The sequence below is a fragment of the Hirundo rustica genome, chromosome Z (genome assembly GCF_015227805.2).
Source record: "Hirundo rustica isolate bHirRus1 chromosome Z, bHirRus1.pri.v3, whole genome shotgun sequence".
Taxonomy (NCBI): Eukaryota; Metazoa; Chordata; class Aves; order Passeriformes; family Hirundinidae; genus Hirundo; species Hirundo rustica.
This window is the reverse complement of record NC_053488.1, coordinates 28,087,305-28,107,060: the sequence shown is the minus strand read 5'-3', so window position 1 is coordinate 28,107,060 and position 19,756 is coordinate 28,087,305. Positions and strand designations below refer to the sequence as shown.

Genomic DNA, 19,756 nt, shown 5'->3' with positions numbered 1-19,756 from the left:
GCAGATGTCTGGATGGCCCCCTGCAACCAGGAGGAGACCCATATATCTGGAGTTCCCCTCAAGGTCAGGAGTGGAATACTGACATCCAGGCTCTCACCTCACAACCAGGAGAGGACCCAGGCATAATGTAGGGGTTCTGAGGGGATGCAGTGGGGGGGCAGTGGGTGGGGATTTCCCCATCACCTTCTGCAGTGTAGTGGGTGCCCTTGGAGTTGCTGTCATCCTGAGGTGACTCCCACTCCAGCAGCATGCTGAACTCCCAAACCTCCTTCACCTGCGCTGCTCAGACATGCAGGGGAGGGAGCCACTCTGTGGAGCAGCCTTTGCCCCATGACCTTTAAGCCTCCCAAATAATCCCCAAAACTAGTCCATGGCCCACAAACATCTACCATGGACCCCAAATACTCCCCCAAAAATGCCTGCCCCAACACATCCAACCCCCAACCCACTTCCCAAAACACACTGCTCCTATTGCCCCCGGTGCCTCCTATACCAGTATAGCGCAGTGGCCCCTCAGCCTAGTGCTGCCAGTACTCCTACACTAGGGCTTCCAGTATAGCCCATCTCAGTACTACCAGTGCCCACTGACAAGATGCAATAAGAATGCCCTCCCAGGCTGCCAGTAAACGTGCCCTACCAAGCATGGCCAGCCCAACTCTCCCATCCTAGTGCTTCCAGTACATTCAGTCCCAGAGCTCCCACTAGTCCCTGTGCCACTGGTGACATGCAGTGGGAAGGCAGCTGTGCCTAAGATCTGCTTTGATGTAATCTGGACTTACAGCTCAAATTTTAAATAAATCACCTCTCATCTGGTCAGAAATCTGTGAGTGATTCTAACACCCTGGCCCTGACCCTGATGCAGGAGGTGCATTTGGGATGGGGAGAGGGTCATAGAGCTGGGAACAGGGCCATCTCAGTGTGCAGATGTCACCTACCCGTGACCCTCGATGGCACGTCTCCTTGGAGTCTGAAGTTCACTGACCTCACAGGATCCTCTACCAGCACCCAGAGGTCCTTGTCCCCAGGAAGTCCCCATTTTCATTGGAGTTCTCCAGCTAGGAACAGCACCCTGAGGTGGTGCTAAGTGTCCCCATGGGTCTGGGGCAGGTCACATGGGTCAGCAGGTACTTTGAGGACCTTGACCCTGTGAGGGGCAATTGATGCAGAAGGGGTTTCCATGGTGATGGCAGGATGAGGGCAGAGATCCTGTTGTGTCCCTGCATGGGGGTCTACTGCCTGCCTCCTTCCTGCCCATGCACCACTGGTCAGTTTCTGTTCCTATCAGGGAATGTTGAAGACCAAGTAAATTGCGTGTCACGATGGTTTTTATGCAATTTTGTATCTTCTGGAGCTGATGTAGCTGACCTGTGTGTGCTGACAGACCTGTGTATGCTTATGTGCAAGTGCTTTTTTTGTTCAGACTTAAGAGCCAACTCAAAGTCCCGGAGTATTTCAGCAGGAATGGCTGTGTAGGTAACCTGGTCCTCCTGGTCAAATTAAATTAAAGTCACAAACACTATTCAAAATGCAGAGTCCAATCCTGTGATAGCTTCTGCAGCCCCCAAACCCCAACAAGAACACAACAACATGGTGTAAAGGTCCAAAATATGCAGATTCCTTTCTAACGGGGATTCTCCACCTCTCCAAAATCTTCCATACCAGGAGACTATGGAAAAGAGGAGACTTTGCCCAAGCAGGGTGTTCCTACAAATATAAAAGACACATATTTGCAATACTGGGACAAGAAAAGCAGCCTTGGTTTTAAGAGGATCTTGAGCATATGGTTTGGTCTCCTGCTTGTAAGTAGATGGCAAAACAATACCATCTACACCGGCTCAGTTCAATCTGATCCAGATGAATAAGTTATAGGTGAACAATCCCCTGTTTAGCATGTGTTTAATAATAGCATACTCTGAATCCAGATCATCTGTAGTTAGAAGGGTTTCTTGCAATCTCAGCACTCTGCTCTTAAGCATCTAATTTATTGAAGGAAGAGCATAATTCTTGCCAAAGCTACAGCTAAATCACTAGAGACAATAACATAAATCCTGAATTTGATGGGGTTTGGCTTTCTTGTTAGAGCTAAAGGAACTCTTAGGGAGAAGACAGTAGGCTAAAACAAGATTAAAGAGAGGAATTATTTATTTATAACACATTAGGAGCACTGTTCATAGTACATCATTAACAGGGTGACTACATAATAAGGTTATCATAAAAGAGTGACCTAAAAAGCTAGTTCAAGACAAGGCATAGATTGTAGGCTAATCACGGAAACTGGTAGGCTTTTTCCTCCCATAAGCAAAGCTGCACAAAGAAAGACTGTCTCATACTGTTTCTGTAAAGGTAAAAGATTGATTTACTCAATCTGTGTATTTTCTTTATATTGTATAAATTTACTGAAACCTAGATTAACATTTTCATATAGTTTATGATGTTAAATTTAAATACAGTATTATGTCTCATTAATTTAATGTGCAATTTATCAAAATCTACAGTCAATATTTTCTCCTTAATCAGTTCTCTTTGGCACACTTCTGGTCTGTTTAAATACAAAAGTGTAGGATTGAATTGAGTATATAACACTACAGGTACCTGGAGGGTTTTTTTGTTAGCATATGAATGTGGTTTTATGCTTACCACAAGCTTATTCACAAAGAAATAACTGTATATGAATTTCAGTTTAATTTATATATAAAATGGCTAACTACTTCAATGTGCAAGGCAGAAAAAAAAATTGTTACAGCAACTCCTCCCTTGAGAGAGTGATTTTTGCACCATGGAAATCTTGTATAAAATGGTATAGAAAATGGAGATTTTTAATGAGGAAGTTCTCAGTGATTCTTATCTTACAGCAAGCCACCTGAGGACACGATTTTCTAGGTCTGAAAATGGTTCATAAGATACAGTTTAGCTGACAGGTTGGCACTGTAGTGACGTTGCAGCTATAAACTTGCATGTTCCACTGACAACTAAATCAAGGAGCCAAAAAAACAACCAGACTGTGTAAGAAGTTCAGTGAGAGTGGCTTCTTTCTGTGAGAAAGGTCTTATTCCTATATTCTCGATATATGTGTATATATATATATATCTGTTTTTATTGCAAGGAAGAAACATTTAGAATTTGCACTCTGGATTTTTGTCTTCGTGACCTCTGTTTACTTTTGGGCTGACTTAATATTTTGTTAAAATCAAAGGTGGACAACAGAAAATTAACTTTCTGATGGCAATGTACGGGGCCATCAAAGCTGACCTAAATAGGTAAAGTATCATTTTACAAAAACTCTTCAAAGGCCAGAAGAACAAGCTCAGAGCAATTTATTTCACATCTGAAGGCCAGTACCAGCAGCTGGCATTCACATGAAAGGTATGGGGAAACACTGGACATCTTTCAGTGACTAAGTATTTCACAACTGGAGAAAAACTAAACTCTAGTCACAGTAAAATATAGTTACTACAAGGCCCTTCTGGTCTGTTTTTTCCTGAATCATGCAAGTAGTATCCCCTCAGCTGCAGAAATTAGCATTTTGGCAAATGATCAAGTTACAGGAGTTGTCAAGTACCGTGCAACCTGTTTAGAAGGCAAGGATGTAAAAAGGGATTTCATACAGGTGCTTTGTGATGTGGTAATGTGTGAAATGCTGTGCTACTCCTGAGTAAAACACATGTGGCTCTCCCAGCTAATAACCCATTTATGAGCATGCTGATTCCAGAGAGGCATTTCACAGCCTTAGGAATAGTATATATTTAAAAAAAAAAAAAAGTATTTTACAACTGTCTTTTTCTTCAACCTATCAGTAAGAACTAAAAGTGGTGAGTTCAAACTGTTGAGGGAGATGAGAAGGGGCGGAACTGGTAAGGAGAACCAGTCTGTGTGGTAAATCAAATGTAAGTGAGATGTAATTCCATTCTCAATTTCCTTTAAGCTTTTTTAGATATTGCATATGGTCATGTCCCTTAGTGGTCCTGTTTCATCTGAAAGCTACTGGCTTTAAAACTGGGATGTCTGTGTGAAGGATATGGTGTCAGATTTATCTATAGCAAAGCCTCCATTGATGTAAGATTTCTTGGCCTGTGTTTCATCATTATCAAGTATTTCTGTTTCCAAGGCAAAAGGATTGACTATGTTGACTTCAGAGGTGACATCCATCTGCTCCAGCTCCTTTTTTGAGAGCTTTTCCACTACTCCTGTACCAAAGGCGTCTCCCAAGACATTCACCATTGTTCTGAATCGATCCCTATGGAACAAAAAATGTTGTCAGACAAACCATTCAGTTTATTAGAAAATCCTTTTAGTACAAGTAAGGTACTCTAGCTCATGCAGTGCTGTTCCCTTCCCAATGCAGATCTCGGTAATTATTAACTTAAAAGAAAATAGTCTTATTATTCACTTAAAAGAAAATAGTAAGACGAGAAACGGAATTTTACCCACATGTATTTGAAGAAACATGGAATAATTTTCATAAGAAATTACTTTGTACAGGACATGCAAAACTGTGAGTCATATCACTTGTCTGTCAGAGCAGTAATTCTACTGCTGGACATAGCCTTACAAATGTTGGAAGGATCTCAGGCCTCTGAAGCATGCTACACAGCTGGTTCCCTTTGCAATGATAGACTGTGGGGCGCAGCAGCAGAGTCTGCATTGTGCCTTTTGTCATTCTAGCAGTCTTGTCCTCAGCCAGAAGAGCACCTAGCCCAGTTTCTTCAGTATTCTGGCTCAAACCTGGAAAAGGGAAAGACCTATCTTCTTCTAGCTTCTTCTTATTAAAGGGCTGAGGAACAAACTTGTACTAAGTAAGTCACTTAAGGAAATATGATACTCCTGCACTATTGGTTTTTTCTCCAGACAGAAATGTGACATGCAGGTCTTAAAAACCTGCTGTTATTTGGCAGAGGAACAACAAACCCTTGCAACATTAAGAGTTTGAAAATTGACATGGAAGTACGGTATGGATAGTGGAAGGCCATGATTCCCTGTTTTTCTTCTCAGCTACAGAGCACTACAAAGGCTTTTTGGCAGAACAAGTTCCTCTTTCCATGCAGAGACATTGAGGTGCATATATTCACAATATTTCATGATACTTCTACAACTGCTGAATTCCAGTGCTAAAAAAATTTTCCATGTGCAACAAAAATATATGTTAGGGAAAGGAAGAGAAAACAGTGAAGATTGTAGTAGAATCAGTGTGACAAGTGAGGAAATCAACAGCACTGGAAACTCATCTGTTATAATAGTACTATTCCAATAATTTTTCTGTTCGCCATTTAACATGCAGACATACTACTCAAGCCTATGTAATATAACCTTGGTAAGTTCAGAATTAACTAATGGGTTGATAATGAGACACTACTAGCAACTACTTTGCAAAAGTATACATTTTAGGCAAAAAGTACAAAAGGTGAAAGTGTTAATAATCTATGTAGCATCAAAATGTGCATTCCATTTCCTGAGGTGCATTAGTAATGATCCCTGGTAAATTAAATTAATCTTTAATTTAATTTACACAAGAAAACACATCTTAGTCTGAAAAATGCCTCAGAAGCAGAAACATCTTGAATTATTTGTATGTTTCATGGTGGAACAAGTACTAATGTACTAATATTGTGCCTAAACCCCACAAAAGCTATTGACTTTTAGGGTGGAGTAAAGATCAGATCCATAAAGTCATGATTTGTCTGAGAAATAGGGTATTGTTCTCTTTCTCTCTCACTCCCATAAGATAAGTTAGAGGGCATCAAATGGAATTATTAGGGTGTAGATAAAAACAAAAAAAATTCAATTATGTCATGGCACAACACATCATTAGGATGTGGAATTCATCTCCGTAGGACTTGTGGAAACATGGGTTCCAAAGCAATGAGGCATTCATAGAAGAAGAAGAAGAAGAAGAAGAAGAAGAAGAAGAAGAAGAAGAAGAAGACAAAAATTACCTCTAACTCAGGAACTCTCTGTCCTGCAGTTTGCAGGAGGCTGGGCAAATACTTTGGAAAAAGAACCAATATACATTTGTTCTGTTCTTGGACTCTTTAGATACCTGCTCTGAACTAGTGGTTTGTACAGATCGGCACTATCCTTAAAAACATTAAATGCCCACTAGGAATAGAAGAGAGCTGGAGAAAACAAAATTACTGTGGAGCACAGCAAACAGAACTGTTAGACATGGTTGCTGACAGCTGATTAGGAGAATGTACTTGTGGATGGAACTGGTTCCTTTGAAGAAATTATGCTTTACATAAATTGAATTGATTCTTGGAACCATACAACAGCCCTGATTTTCTGGAGAGTGGCATATCCCTCTATTTGCAAAACTGAGTTATATAATCAAATTAATTAAATATATTTGTGAAATACATAGGTTGCTGCCAGAAATCCTTCAAGAAAATAATTGGAAAGGGTGGAGGAAGAACAGCAAGGCATTTATCTTGAGTGTAAATAAACCTGAAGCAGACATGCAAAATATTATAAAATTATTAAGACCACTGGAATGATACGAGTGAAATGTCATCCATACAAACTGCAAGTGAAAAAGTCCTTGGGCTAACCACTAAAGCTCACACAGTTTAGGAGGCAAAACTTAACTTGTGAATCCTGTTACCCTATGTATCATGGGACAAAACTGAGTATTGATGTCCTTCTGACCTCCAAAATACTGTGATTCTTTGGGCTTTTGCAAAAGTAGCAGAGATACACACTGGTGTAATTTGAACAGAAAAGATTTTTGGTGAAAAGGCTTCTCTCCAGAAAGAGCAGACGGATGGGACTGAGAGGTTTTGAAGTCCTCTGATATGGTTGGGATTAGGCATAAGGATCACTTTCCGAATTTAAATGTGTGCTTGTTGATCAAGGGCTGGGCCAGTGCTCTCATTGAAGAACAGCCCTAGCAAAGTAGTGCTGGCAGCAGACGTGTACAGCCTGCTATATGTATGCGTGTGGAATCCTGGGTCAGTTCTGCTTTTTTCACGTTGTCATCCACTGCCAGTGTATGGCTATTATGTATTTTGCAGCTTGTGGCTACATTTGATTTTTATGAATGACGTATGTGTTTAGCATAATGTGTTGGCATCTCTGACGCTCTAGAGTTATTTCTCGGTGATGTCAAATTTGTCTATCTTGAGGATGATGCTCATAATTTATTAGTGCTGTGACCACTACTTTAAGGCAGAAAGCACCTCTGAATTATTCACTGCCATCCCACGTAGCAGGACTTCTCTCACAATCAACGCCATTACTGCATTCAACTCTGAAGAAGCCTGGACATAAGAATAATCTCATTTTTTGCAACAGTCCTAAATGTTTTTATTGCTTTCTTAGTCAAGACTCACACATTTCTAGGCAACCTATGCATACATTAAAAAAAAAGATAAAGAAAAAGGAAAAATCATTAAATATAAGGTGCCTTAAACTTACAGAAGCCAATCAACGGCAATGATCAGAGTAACATCCTCGGCAGGCAGGCCAACGGCACTCAGCACAATCACCATGGTGACAAGTCCGGCTTGGGGCACACCTGCAGCCCCGATGCTGGCTGCTGTAGCAGTGACACTAAATCCCAAATAAAACCCAGAAAAGGCGTTCAGAATACATGTTAATCACAGAAACTCTGTTTTATGGCACAAATAGTTTTATTTCAATGCAAGAAAGAAGCCTAAATGTTTGTTTCCCTCTTGAACGGTATTTACTCAAAGTCGGGTGTCAAGCTTAGAGGACAAGCCACGTTCCAATGTACTGTTATGGTTACACTACAGAATAACAAACACATGTCTAGCAAGCAAACTGGACAGATCAAAGGTAGAGGCTGGGTTAGGTTTGTGAGTGTTTGTGGAAGGATGATGGCAATTTTCATAGCTGTGCTGTATTCCAGCTGCATATCCAGACCCATCCTACCTCCTCAATAGGTTGCACTGGCTAGGCCTTGGATCAAGAAGTGAGAATGTTTGCTATTTCTTGTGCTGTGAATGATAGTTTAAACTTTTCCACGGGGTATCCAAAGTTAATGTACCATTGACACAAAAGCTCACTTCCCACAAAATGCATATGATGGCTTTAGTCTTACCTAATGGTAACTATTTGGCCAATATCCATTTCTATGTCATTCAGCTGTGCAATAAATACGGCTGCTACTGCTTCATAAAGAGCTGTGCCATCCATGTTGATGGTAGCTCCAACTGGAAGAACGAACCTTGTGATTCTTCTGTCAACAGAGTTATTTTCTTCTGCACAGCGGAAGGTGACAGGTAAAGTTGCTGAACTGGCACATAATGAAACACATAAAGTCAGCACAGGCAACAACACACCATTTCCATTATGTTTCCTTTTGCTCAGAGCATGATTTGCTTTATGACTCAAATGGATATCTAAGGCAGGAAGGAAGGCTGCACCATGAAAAAGCAAAGCAACTTCTGTTATACCTTCTAATTACTGGAAGAAATAGCTAAGTCTTAGTTGTTCTCAAAATTACATGGTAAATTGCCATGGTTTATGTAGTCACAAAAAATGTGCAACAGCTTAAATGCTGTCAAGTCTGCAGCTAATGAACTGAATGGCAAAGAACTGCCTTCTCCTGGGAGAGGCAGACTCTCGCTGGTTTAAGGCTAACACACCCTGTAGTGCCCTTTGGGTATGGCAGAAATGATGATGAAAACATAATTCAGCCTCCAGGGGACTGAGAACTGTCCAGTTGATTCCAGGGCTTTTAAAAAAGTAGCAATAAAATTAGAACACAGACAATGCAATTACTGCTAGGTACATTACAGAAAAGATGTTTCTTTTGTTTACCTGGAAGAGATCATGAGGGCTGTCAGAAGTGCCTGAGCCATCCCCATGGCAAACCGAAAAGGATTTTTCCTTACTATTATGAAGTAGATAAGTGGCAGAACTATACTGGAATGGATTGCAAGTCTGCAAAATAAAATCAACAAGTTAAGCAAATAGATCCATCTCATTGTCTTTCTTTACTAAGATGGCGAAAATAGGTACCAGCTCTGTCCTCAAGTATACTTATGAAACATTAAAGGTGACTTTAGTGACACCTGGGTGCAAAATTTAGATAGAATGCCACGTTAATAAAAAGCAGACTAATGCTGTTCTACACTTCTTTCTGGAAAGCAGAGTGAGACCACATATGACTCTCTTTCCTAGGCTGAATGAGAATTTACTTGGAAATAATTTTAAACTGATATAAATGAGGAGCCTAAAGTAGTAAGTAATATTTAAACTGATGTGCACAGGGTGATTTGAAATAACACGGAAACACTTCACTCTTCTGCCAAATCCTTACAATGAAAACCAGAGACAAATCAGGAAACCATATGAATTTGTCTGCCCATATTACAGAACATGTTTTGGAAATAAAGGTAAACATGCTTGCCAGTCAGGGACAGCTGAAATGCACATCTTCCTGCAGAAACTTCAAATATGAACCTTCAGAAAAATTCACACCTGCTCTAGTGAGGTATTTCAGACTGTTTAAATAAGATATATGTAGTTTAAGCATTTTTAATGTTGTAAGATGCTGAAATACTATATGTTGAAACTATGAATTTTTAAAATTAAGTGGGTTGACTCACAGATGATCAACTTTCTCTCTTGACTTTAGCAGCTCAGATGTATTTGCCTGGGTATTTGTATAGGTCTCAGGGACAAAATCATCCTTCACCTTATGCATTAATTTTGAACACTGTGCAGTAATCCTGAATGCACATGAATGCAGAGCTTGTGGGCACTAAGAGGTAAACTGACTGCTCTAAGTACATTTGAAATGGAATGTATTTAAAGAGTTTGTGACTATTCCGTGTGTTTGAAGGTTGCAATTATAGCAACATCAGCTTTTCATGAAAAGAAATTATCACATAGCCTGGAAACATAAACTCAAAAACTGTTGTCACCTTGGAATTTTTTTCTGCCCTCACAAAATGTTCATGGGCACATTCCTGTGTTGTAATAGTACTTTATGGTTTCAGAGTGGTTGATAAAGATAGCAGTAAGTCATGGTACCATTTGTTCTGCCAAAACCAGACAACTAAGAGACCAGTAGCCATAGTACACAAAACCACAACAGCATCAAAAATCATCCACAAAACCTACATATTTGTTTCCTTGGAAAAAGTATCTTTTTAAAAGGAACAGGCATTAAATTTTCATTCTGTATGGAAACATATGACATATTTAGTGGAATGTAAAGAATAGCATGCAACATGTCTTGATAAAAATTTTGAAATAACTCTAGAAAGAAATCTAGCAATGTATACATGCACCACCTCAAAGCACCATTGTATAAATTGCCAGGCTTGTGCCATGCTTGAGAACAAACTGAATTCTGCAGAATATATAGGAAAGGGAAGGTGTGGGAAGGGAAGGTGTGGGAAGGGAAGGTGTGGGAAGGGAAGGTGTGGGAAGGTGTGGGAAGGTGTGGGAAGGTGTGGGAAGGTGTGGGAAGGTGTGGGAAGGTGTGGGAAGGTGTGGGAAGGGAAGGGAAGGTGTGGGAAGGTGTGGGAAGGTGTGGGAAGGTGTGGGAAGGTGTGGGAAGGTGTGGGAAGGTGTGGGAAGGTGTGGGAAGGTGTGGGAAGGTGTGGGAAGGTGTGGGAAGGGAAGGGAAGGGAAGGGAAGGGAAGGGAAGGGAAGGGAAGGGAAGGGAAGGGAAGGGAAGGGAAGGGAAGGGAAGGGAAGGGAAGGGAAGGGAAGGGAAGGGAAGGGAAGGGAAGGGAAGGGAAGGGAAGGGAAGGGAAGGGAAGGGAAGGGAAGGGAAGGGAAGGGAAGGGAAGGGAAGGTGTGGGAAGGTGTGGGAAGGTGTGGGAAGGTGTGGGAAGGGAAGGGAAGGGAAGGGAAGGGAAGGGAAGGGAAGGGAAGGGAAGGGAAGGGAAGGGAAGGGAAGGGAAGGGAAGGGAAGGGAAGGGAAGGGAAGGGAAGGGAAGGTGTGGGAAGGTGTGGGAAGGTGTGGGAAGGTGTGGGAAGGGAAGGTGTGGGAAGGTGTGGGAAGGTGTGGGAAGGTGTGGGAAGGGAAGGTGTGGGAAGGTGTGGGAAGGGAAGGAGAGGGAAGGGGAGGGAAGGGGAGGGAGGGAGGGAGGGAGGGAGGGAGGGAGGGAGGGAGGGAGGGAGGGAGGGAGGAAGGAAGGAAGGAAGGAAGGAAGGAAGGAAGGAAGGAAGGAAGGAAGGAAGGAAGGAAGGAAGGAAGGAAGGAAGGAAGGAAGGAAGGAAGGAAGGAAGGAAGGAAGGAAGGAAGGAAGGAAGGAAGGAAGGAAGGAAGGAAGGAAGGAAGGAAGGAAGGAAGGAAGGAAGGAAGGAAGGAAAGCAGGAAGGAAGGAAGGAAGGCAGGAAGGAAGGCAGGAAGGAAGGAAGGAAGGAAGGAAGGAAGGAAGGAAAAAAGAATGGTGTGGGTGCCATTTTCTGTCTTAATAAAATGTTAATGAGAGCAAGCATTTCAAGTGTGTCTAAGTCTATGTCATGGGTTAGTAGCTCCCAGAGCTTGGCCCTTCTCTGAAAGAGTAAGAAAGGACAGAGTGAACATAAAGAACAACAGCATGAAGTCAGTAGAGCAAGAGTGAAAAGACTTTTGGGACAGAGGGTTGTTCTATCCTTACTTGAGCCATGGAAATGAACTCTATATTTAGATCATTCCTTTAAATCATGGGAAAGATATGCATTTGGGGAGATGATTGTTTTAATTTGTGTGTGGATTTGAGCAAAGGTGTTTGTGATGGTCTAAGTAATATTAATCCTATAAGATGCTTGAACAGAGATAAAGATGAGAAGCCCCCTGCACCAGTGAAGAAGTGAGAAGATATCTCTGTACCTTGAGGTGAAGAATCCCTTGCTTTAGAGTTATCCATCTTTAAAAGGTGACACCCCAGTATTCAAAAGCCTAAGACCTATGTCCCATAAGCAGCTTAGGAAACTGCTCCTGGGAGGGTCACAAAGGCAGGTTTCTCCAGGCAGTTGTTTTTGTGACAGTTTAAAACCCACAAGAGACCTGTTCTAGGTTGTCAGTGGGATCCATGACTCTAAGAGAGACTCTTCCCCTAATGAATTGATGAAAGACTATTGTCAGATAGTGAAACTGACTGAAAATTACAAGTTTTGTCTCTTTATGTTGTTTTGTAGGAAAGTGAACAGTTTGTAAGGGGAGGGAAGAGTGTTTTTGAAGTTTCATTCAGTTTTAGGTTTTTTCCAACTTTCTTTTTTCTATTCTTTTAGTGTACGTTAATAAAACTATTTGTTAATTTTAAGGTTGAGCCTGCTTTGTTTTTCTCCTAGTCTCCCTCCCACAGAAAGAGTAAGTACCAAACCCAAAATTTAGTGAACGTGAAACCACTACAATCTAAAAGCATATTGACTTAATTTTTTGAAAAATTTAGATCTGTGCCTTTTTAGCAGCAGCATGAACATGACATTATTCAAAAGAAAGTACTTTTGTGTATCTACTTTGCTACTACTGGTTTTCCTGAAACATATTCAAAGTAATATTTATTTTTGTTCCTAAAATGAAATTCTTAGCAAGCAGCAGAAATTTTTATAACAAAATTCATAATCAGTAATTGAAAACAGAAATTCTAATAGCATTAATTTTTAAGTTAGGAAGAATCTTGTCCCTCAGAATCCCAAGCTGCCATTCAATATAGAAATAGCTCTTACACGGATGTAGCTGCCTTGCTGCTTTCAGACAAGACAAAGACACAGGCAAGGAGAGTCTATGTGCTGGCCTCTGACAAGCCAGACTCCTCGGGCTCTTAAATTATGTCTCCACCGAGTTTCCTCTGCTCTAACTTCTAATGTGTCCTCATCCTGACTCTGCCACCATTAATGGTGAGAGACTTAAGATACTTGGTGGCAAACTGCACCAAAGACACTGGGGGAGGCCTATTCCCTCACGGTGACCTGTATAAAACATAGAGACTGAGATGAGTTGCAGACAATGGTGGATGAGTGCTGGTAGGGCTGAGGCAATGAAAGGTCATGAATAATTAAGCTGGGAAGAAAGTGAGCTGGTTAGGGAGGTTAAAGGAAATAAAGCAGAAGACAATTATCTTGATAAGGAATACAAGAGATGTTTAAGATAATGTGAAAAACGCCAATCACTTGTTTTAAAATTTTAAAAGTTTAATAGTAAATAAGACGGTTATAAAAAATAGAATTAGAGTAAAAAATTGAACAATTTTAGAGTTAGGACAATACGAGACAATAAAAACAAAGTTACAGACGTCTGGGTGCCTTCCCGAGCCACAAGCTCTGGAGAAGGACCCTGGTTAACAAAGAATTATCTCTTAAAAGCAATAGCCTGTTGAACATTCATACATTTCATACATGATGTATAAATTCCATTCAAACAAAGAATCGTCTTTTTTTTTTTTTTTTTTTTTTTAAATCTCTATGGCATCCTCAAGGCTGAGAGAGGCAGGAGGAGCTGGTCTCTTCTGATAAGGAAGTAGTAAATTCTTTTTTTCTCTGAAAGATTTACGTTTTCCTGTGGTTAGTACATAAAAACTACATTTTAACTACAAAACTACATTTACCATACTATCAAACTATTAATACAACACCAACAATCAACACAACACATATAGTAAATATCTTGCGTAGAGCCATATAATATGCACTTTTCACAGATAATCTGCTATTTTCAGGTTCAAGCTTAAAGAGAGGATGATAAGCAGTTACAGAGGACATCAGTGAACAGAATACACTGCAAACAGACAGGGTCAAACACATAAGAATGAAAACCAAAATGATGATGGGAACATCAATTTTTAAGAAACCCAAACAAAGAGCAACATTTCTCCTTTTTTTTCCTGAGAAAAGGGTATTCTTGTAGGCTAAAAAATGTAGAACAAGCACCTTTTCCCTGCAACCTATGGCCTGTGTACGTGTCCATATCTGCTCCTGTGATCTGATTACAACATACTGTCCCTGATGGTCAGTTTTGCAGGCAATGTGCTGACATTAGCCCTAATCCACAATGCCTTGAACAGCACTCATGGGAGCCTACTCTGCAGGATGCAGAAATGCTGCAGAGATCTACCTGAGCTTTCCAAATGGGAAAATGGTGTTATGTTTGGAGGAATTGAGACTTTTTCTCTCCAAGGATGCAAAGGTGCTCACTACATACAGTGTTTTTGATGGCACCTGGGGATCTACTTAAAATTTTTCTGCCTGTCAAACCAATGATTACCAGCTAAACAGGAGACTATACAATGACAGTTTACTTTGCAATCAGAGTACTTTGGAGAAGGCACTGAATCTTCATACACATCTTAAGACTTGCCTTGTCACAGTACAAATACTAACCTGTATCCAGTAACTGATAGGTAAATAGTCATAAAACTTGCTATCACATCTAAAACTACAACTTGCTATCTGATGTAAAACTGAAGACAAACAGCAGTAGTAATCCATTCAACATATTCCTCCTCTGAATTAACTGGAGTTAATAACATAGAAAACCTGCAGAAGTGATACACAGTCATTCTGTCAATGATTTCTATCTAGCTTGTGATTGGGATGTCATTTATAATTTGTATAGAAAATATTAGAGTCTTGATTTACTATCTCTTGGTAAATATCAGCTTTTGAAACCTGTAAAAATCTGACTTATTTTCCAAGTGCAAACAAATACTCACAAAAAACTGCATAATGCATTAGATGAACATACCTTGCACTCAGCTATGCAACGTTTTGAAAAAGTCATGAATCAGCACTATTTCTGGAGTGGTAATTCTTATTTAGAAAGAAATTTTATCTTTGGCTTTCAAACAGCTAGTCCAAACATACTAACTTATGAATAAAACTAAACAAGAACCTTGAAATAAAAGTGCTTATCTAGCACAGATTAATGTAAAAAACCCAGATATCCATCCTGACTATAAAGCAGTTTGCATTTAAGACTAATATATTACCATTCTCTTTGCTTGGCTGTCAGAAAATGTGTGAATGACATTTGAAGAAGAGCATGCAAATGCATAAAGTGTGGGGAAAGAAACTCTTGAACAACTTTGGACACTGAGCCTCTAGACAAATCATATATAAAACCTTAGTATACTGAAGGAATTATAGGAGTGGATGCTAAGGTAATGGACCAAGACTGCCTAAAAGGCTATACTTCACTGAATTGGAAATAGAAATTTAAGTGCATTTATCTTATTGGGACTGTAATATCCATTTATCTGACAAAAGAGCCCTTTTTAGGACAGTCTTCAGAGATATATAATAATCTGGTATTATAACCTATCATTTGGAGCAGTTAAGTTATTCTGAAGTTCCACTGCTGAAAGGCTCAACATTGTGCAGGTATAACCTCCTCCACCTAGACTGTTCTACACAGACAACGGCTAAGAAAAGTAAGTGGAAAAAAATTCTGATGCTTGACTATGTTATTCAGATTGCAACTTCTCTTTTCGCAGCCTCACCATCTACCCTAACCTTGAAGGAGGAATTAGCAAACAGTGCAATCCCCAGTGTTTCTCTTGATCTCAGCTGTCTGCTCAGCACTGGAGAGGGAAGGGGTCAGTCTCTCTGGCATCCTTTATTGTGCACTGCTCTTACTATGCATCTGTATTCAGCAGTGAAAGTTTGGTCTGTGCTGCTATAACTTGGGCCCAAAAATTCCATGGAAGGTCCCAACATAATCCAGAGATTTGTGTATGTTTGATAGGCTGGCAAGCCTAAGACATAATTCATAACCTCACCTTTAATACAACAATATTTTCTGCTTCAGCACAAGTTGTGAAGATGAAACAATGAATACAAGAAAAGAATTTGCATTTGGGTTTTGTTTTTTTTAGAATGCAAGGCAGTGACTTTTTAAAACAAAACATGCATCCAGTAAAACGTGGATTCAAACCATCCTCACACATCCTCACTTAATTTTCACTGATGAGAATTTTTGTCTCTGACTTAGAAGACTGGATGTGATGGATAACTGAGTGGTAATCAACTGAGCTCCAAAACTGCATACATACAATTCCATCTTTAAGAAATGACATACCCACTTATTACTGTAGCCATATAAAGACCCAATTTACGAAAGATTTCCCAGTCCTCAACTTCTATTATCTTCCCAGCAATTAAAAAAAGGATACCAATTGGCATATACCTAGAAAGCAAAAATAAATCTATCAAAAATATATTCTCAGAAATACTGCATACTCACCATGAAATAATTTCTCTCCCACAGTAATTTTTTAAAACAGACAGAAAATATGTTTTGATATCCTATTTCACAACAACAGATTTTTTTTTCTTATGTTATACATTGGACTTTATTCATTTGCAGCAAGGTTACAACAGAGGTGATGAAAAAAGACTGGAAAATAAAAGTAAATTAGTAAAGTAGAAAATAAAAGTAGAATAGTAAAACCCTACTTATAGTCTAGCTAGTATTGCGTAACTTGGTGTCACCGAATACACAGAACACATCGAAGTTGGGAAGGGGTATGGGCATATATCCTGTTACAGCAAATGTTTATGTATAGCTACACGCTCCACTGGGGGTAGAAGTCTGAAGGGTTGAGACCGGTGTCTGTCTAGTCTGTAATCACACAGAGATGGGAAAGGTCTCCTGTAGTGACAGGAGTTGCCCTGCAGCACTGAGGGCTATATCTGTGTCACCTGCACAGAATAAAGTAAACCTGCACAAGGCCATGCCTTATGGATCTAAACAGCTGCATAGACTACTGCCTATAGAAAATTAATGGGGAGTATCAGGAATTATGTTAGCACCAGCTCCACTGCATTTTTTTCTTTTTTTTGGTTCTAGGAGCTCCAGAGAGCAGCTGCCCCAGAAACAAGTTACTACTTCAGAGCTTTGAGCAGTATAAATGAATGCAGACATTTGTAAATATATAAAATTTATTAATTTAAAAATAGAAATTATAAATTGATAAAATGTATGTATGCTATCTCATAAACAAAACCGTATCTTATCCCAGTAGATAGCAGGGATACCTAGTTCCTCTAAGCACTGAACCTGATGAAAACAGAACTAATTCCTCATACTTTCAGCCCAAATCTCTACCTTGTTTCAAACAAAAGCTCCCACATCTGCAGAAACTCAGAGCCTGTAGCTACAGTTTCTGCCACACGCAAAAAAAAAGGATAATCAATTTATAAGTAAATTCCTGTATGGCGTATGCTAAGTCTGGAGTCTTGTTGGTAATTTTCTGCAGAGTGAGGCAGCCTGTCTCACAGAGCTTTAACTCAGTGTGGGACTAAACTAGCTGCTCAGCACAGGACTAGTTGCAGAAATTAATTTACCTTTCTTTAAGGAAGCAAGAAGTGTGCAACTAAACCTTCGACCCATTTGCTGTTTTACAGACATCTCAGTATGTTGGGATGTAAGAAAAACCCTTGGTAGGGTAAGATATGACATGGTACTGGTATGAATTGAAACATGTGCATATGAGCAGAGTATTGTAGTAAGTGGCACAAGGCACTCCACATGTAGGATCAAACTCTGGAAGGAATTGTGTGTATTTATAGTCCTGATCCTGCAGTTGTGAATTCTAATTCTATGAATAGCTGTTAAGTCCAACCAAACACTATCAGATGAGTTTCTATATTTTAAATTTGTTTTTCCTGCCTGAGAATATTATGAGAATGTAGTCTCACAAAATGTATTAGCAGGAGGTAAATGATGCTAAGTTGTATTTTGCATACCATTTTGAATTTTGCTCTGTGCTGGGCTTGCATTTTAATTCAGATTACTAAAGGAACTTAGATCCAAGATCAGCCATCATGTGAACGTAATGTCTGTCAGGGAATAATGCTCAGGACTCAGAAAGACATATGGGTGGTAATCCTTATCATCAAGAGTCCTCAAATGACTAGTGCACTAGTTTTTTTATTAACATCTAGCAATAATGTCTAAAAAACTCTGTTTTCTTGGGAATCAACAGGACTGTTTCTTTAGTATATATTAAGTGGAAGCCCTGTCTCCAGTTTCCTCAAAAGAATCAAATTCTGTAGAAAGAAAAATTTTTACCAATCTCTCTTTGAAAGTTGCTTTCTGTAAAGCACTATTCAAGAGCAAACACAACGTCTGAATCTGCTCCTACCTCTTCAATGACAAAATCCACTTAAAGAAGTTGTTGGAAAATGCCAGTATATCCTTAGACTTACCACATAATTATCTGAACTATTCTCATTGTAGCTTCATTCAGCGCGTTGAAGAAATCCAACAGCACTTGTCCTTTCTCTCCCATTTTCCCAATAACCATTCCAAAAACAAGACAAAAGACAATCAACCCCAGTGCATTGATGCCATTGGAATACATCCCCACGATTTTATATTCTTGGGTTTTGTTCTATCAAATGGAAGCAAGAGAAAAAAATATTATCTGGAAATAATGACTTTACTTTAAAAAGTTCTAGAATGAAAACACATGTAGATTTTTTTTGAAAGACATTAAGCTCTTTCCCAATCACTCTATTGTCTTTCTGAAAGTGCCAAGTGGACAAGTTCAGGAATGCACTAAACTGAACTTGAACACTTTGTATTTTAAAGCCATGCAATGATCTGACCAGACCTTAGCAGGGAGTAAAGCACCCCTTAATTTGTGTTGTCCTTTCTATAGACTTCTGACAAGAGTTATGGCAAAGTCTAAGCATCCACAGTCATGCTTTCAAGATTTAGTCCCTTACACTTAAGATTTACTCCACACTGGAAAGCAAAATACAGATGTAGAATCCTTGTGTTTGTTTCTTAGCAACTCAAGGGTTTGTATCTGGATTTAACATAAATTCACCACTGCCTAACAACTGGGACATCAGTGTAATTGTATAATTTATAGGAGAATTGTATGCACATAACATAAAAATCCTACTAAAGAGAGATATTCATACATTCTTCTGTGCAGCATGAACATAAGAAAGAAAGGGAGCTATTCTTCACTACATTCTGGTTCAGGATTTAATTAATGTCTCTTCATATAGCTCATCTTCCCATGCTATTATTACTTTGAGATGAAATTTGGAAGGAGTATAATAAAATGTATATTTATTTGGTATTGTTTGTTGTTCTGTGATCACATTGTATTGAATTCCTTTCTCCCTCTTCTCCAGAGTAAGTCTAGACTTTATACACCATTTACAGTCATAAGCTTTCCAAACCTCTAATGAAAGGCTTGTTAAATCTCTTCTTTGTGAAGAAGAGAAAACATTTGTTTTTCAGAGTAACAAACTATTAATTAACAAATGGTTTATATTGTTTTGTTTTCCATTAAAAAAGATCTATTATTATTTTCAACTCATTTTCTTCTTTAGTCCTTACAATTACGGTCATTGGTACTCAAACATCTCATAGTGATATACATCTAGTCTTTCCACAGTGAGAGTTGAATTTCTCAGAAAACTGACTATTCATAAGCAGATAAATTTAATCAACCTTCATCTATTATCTTTGCACTAGTCAATTACCCGTGGGCTCCTCGGTGTTCTTAAACCTACTGGAAGATACTTGCAATGACCTCTAAGCATTTAGTTATTAACTTTTGTGCTCTTGCTAAAATCTATCTATGTGCTATTTCCATTAATTTCTTCATCACTAACCACATGAACTAAACCAAATTTATTCTATATTCTTTCTCCCTACTTCATATATTATGAATGAATAAAAGGATAAAGGTCGCACCTCTGAAGCCTTTGCTGTTGTAGATGTTGTAGTGGGTTCTTCTCGAAATATGGAGCTATTTTTATCCACAGCAGTTGTAGCTTTAACTTTTTCACGTTTGGTTTTATACTGGAAAAGTTATTAAAAAAACCCCGGAAGAAA

The 19,756-nt window shown here is 39.3% G+C and overlaps 1 protein-coding gene across 2 annotated transcripts in view; it reads right to left on the bottom strand.

Moving 5' to 3' along the window:
- Positions 1 to 2,124: 2,124 nt before the first annotated feature.
- Positions 2,125 to 19,756, bottom strand: part of SLC1A1 (solute carrier family 1 member 1) — a 56,425-nt gene continuing 38,793 nt past the window's right edge. For both annotated transcript variants that reach the window (XM_040090855.2, XM_040090854.2), the window contains exons 6-12: positions 19,616 to 19,723; positions 18,106 to 18,290; positions 15,974 to 16,081; positions 8,776 to 8,898; positions 8,054 to 8,248; positions 7,408 to 7,542; positions 2,125 to 4,234 (exon numbers count right to left, since the gene is read on the bottom strand). In XM_040090855.2, the coding sequence (XP_039946789.1) occupies positions 3,988 to 4,234; positions 7,408 to 7,542; positions 8,054 to 8,248; positions 8,776 to 8,898; positions 15,974 to 16,081; positions 18,106 to 18,290; positions 19,616 to 19,723 (1,101 nt within the window). In that variant the 3' untranslated portion in view covers positions 2,125 to 3,987. The remainder of the gene's footprint in view (positions 4,235 to 7,407; positions 7,543 to 8,053; positions 8,249 to 8,775; positions 8,899 to 15,973; positions 16,082 to 18,105; positions 18,291 to 19,615; positions 19,724 to 19,756) is intronic.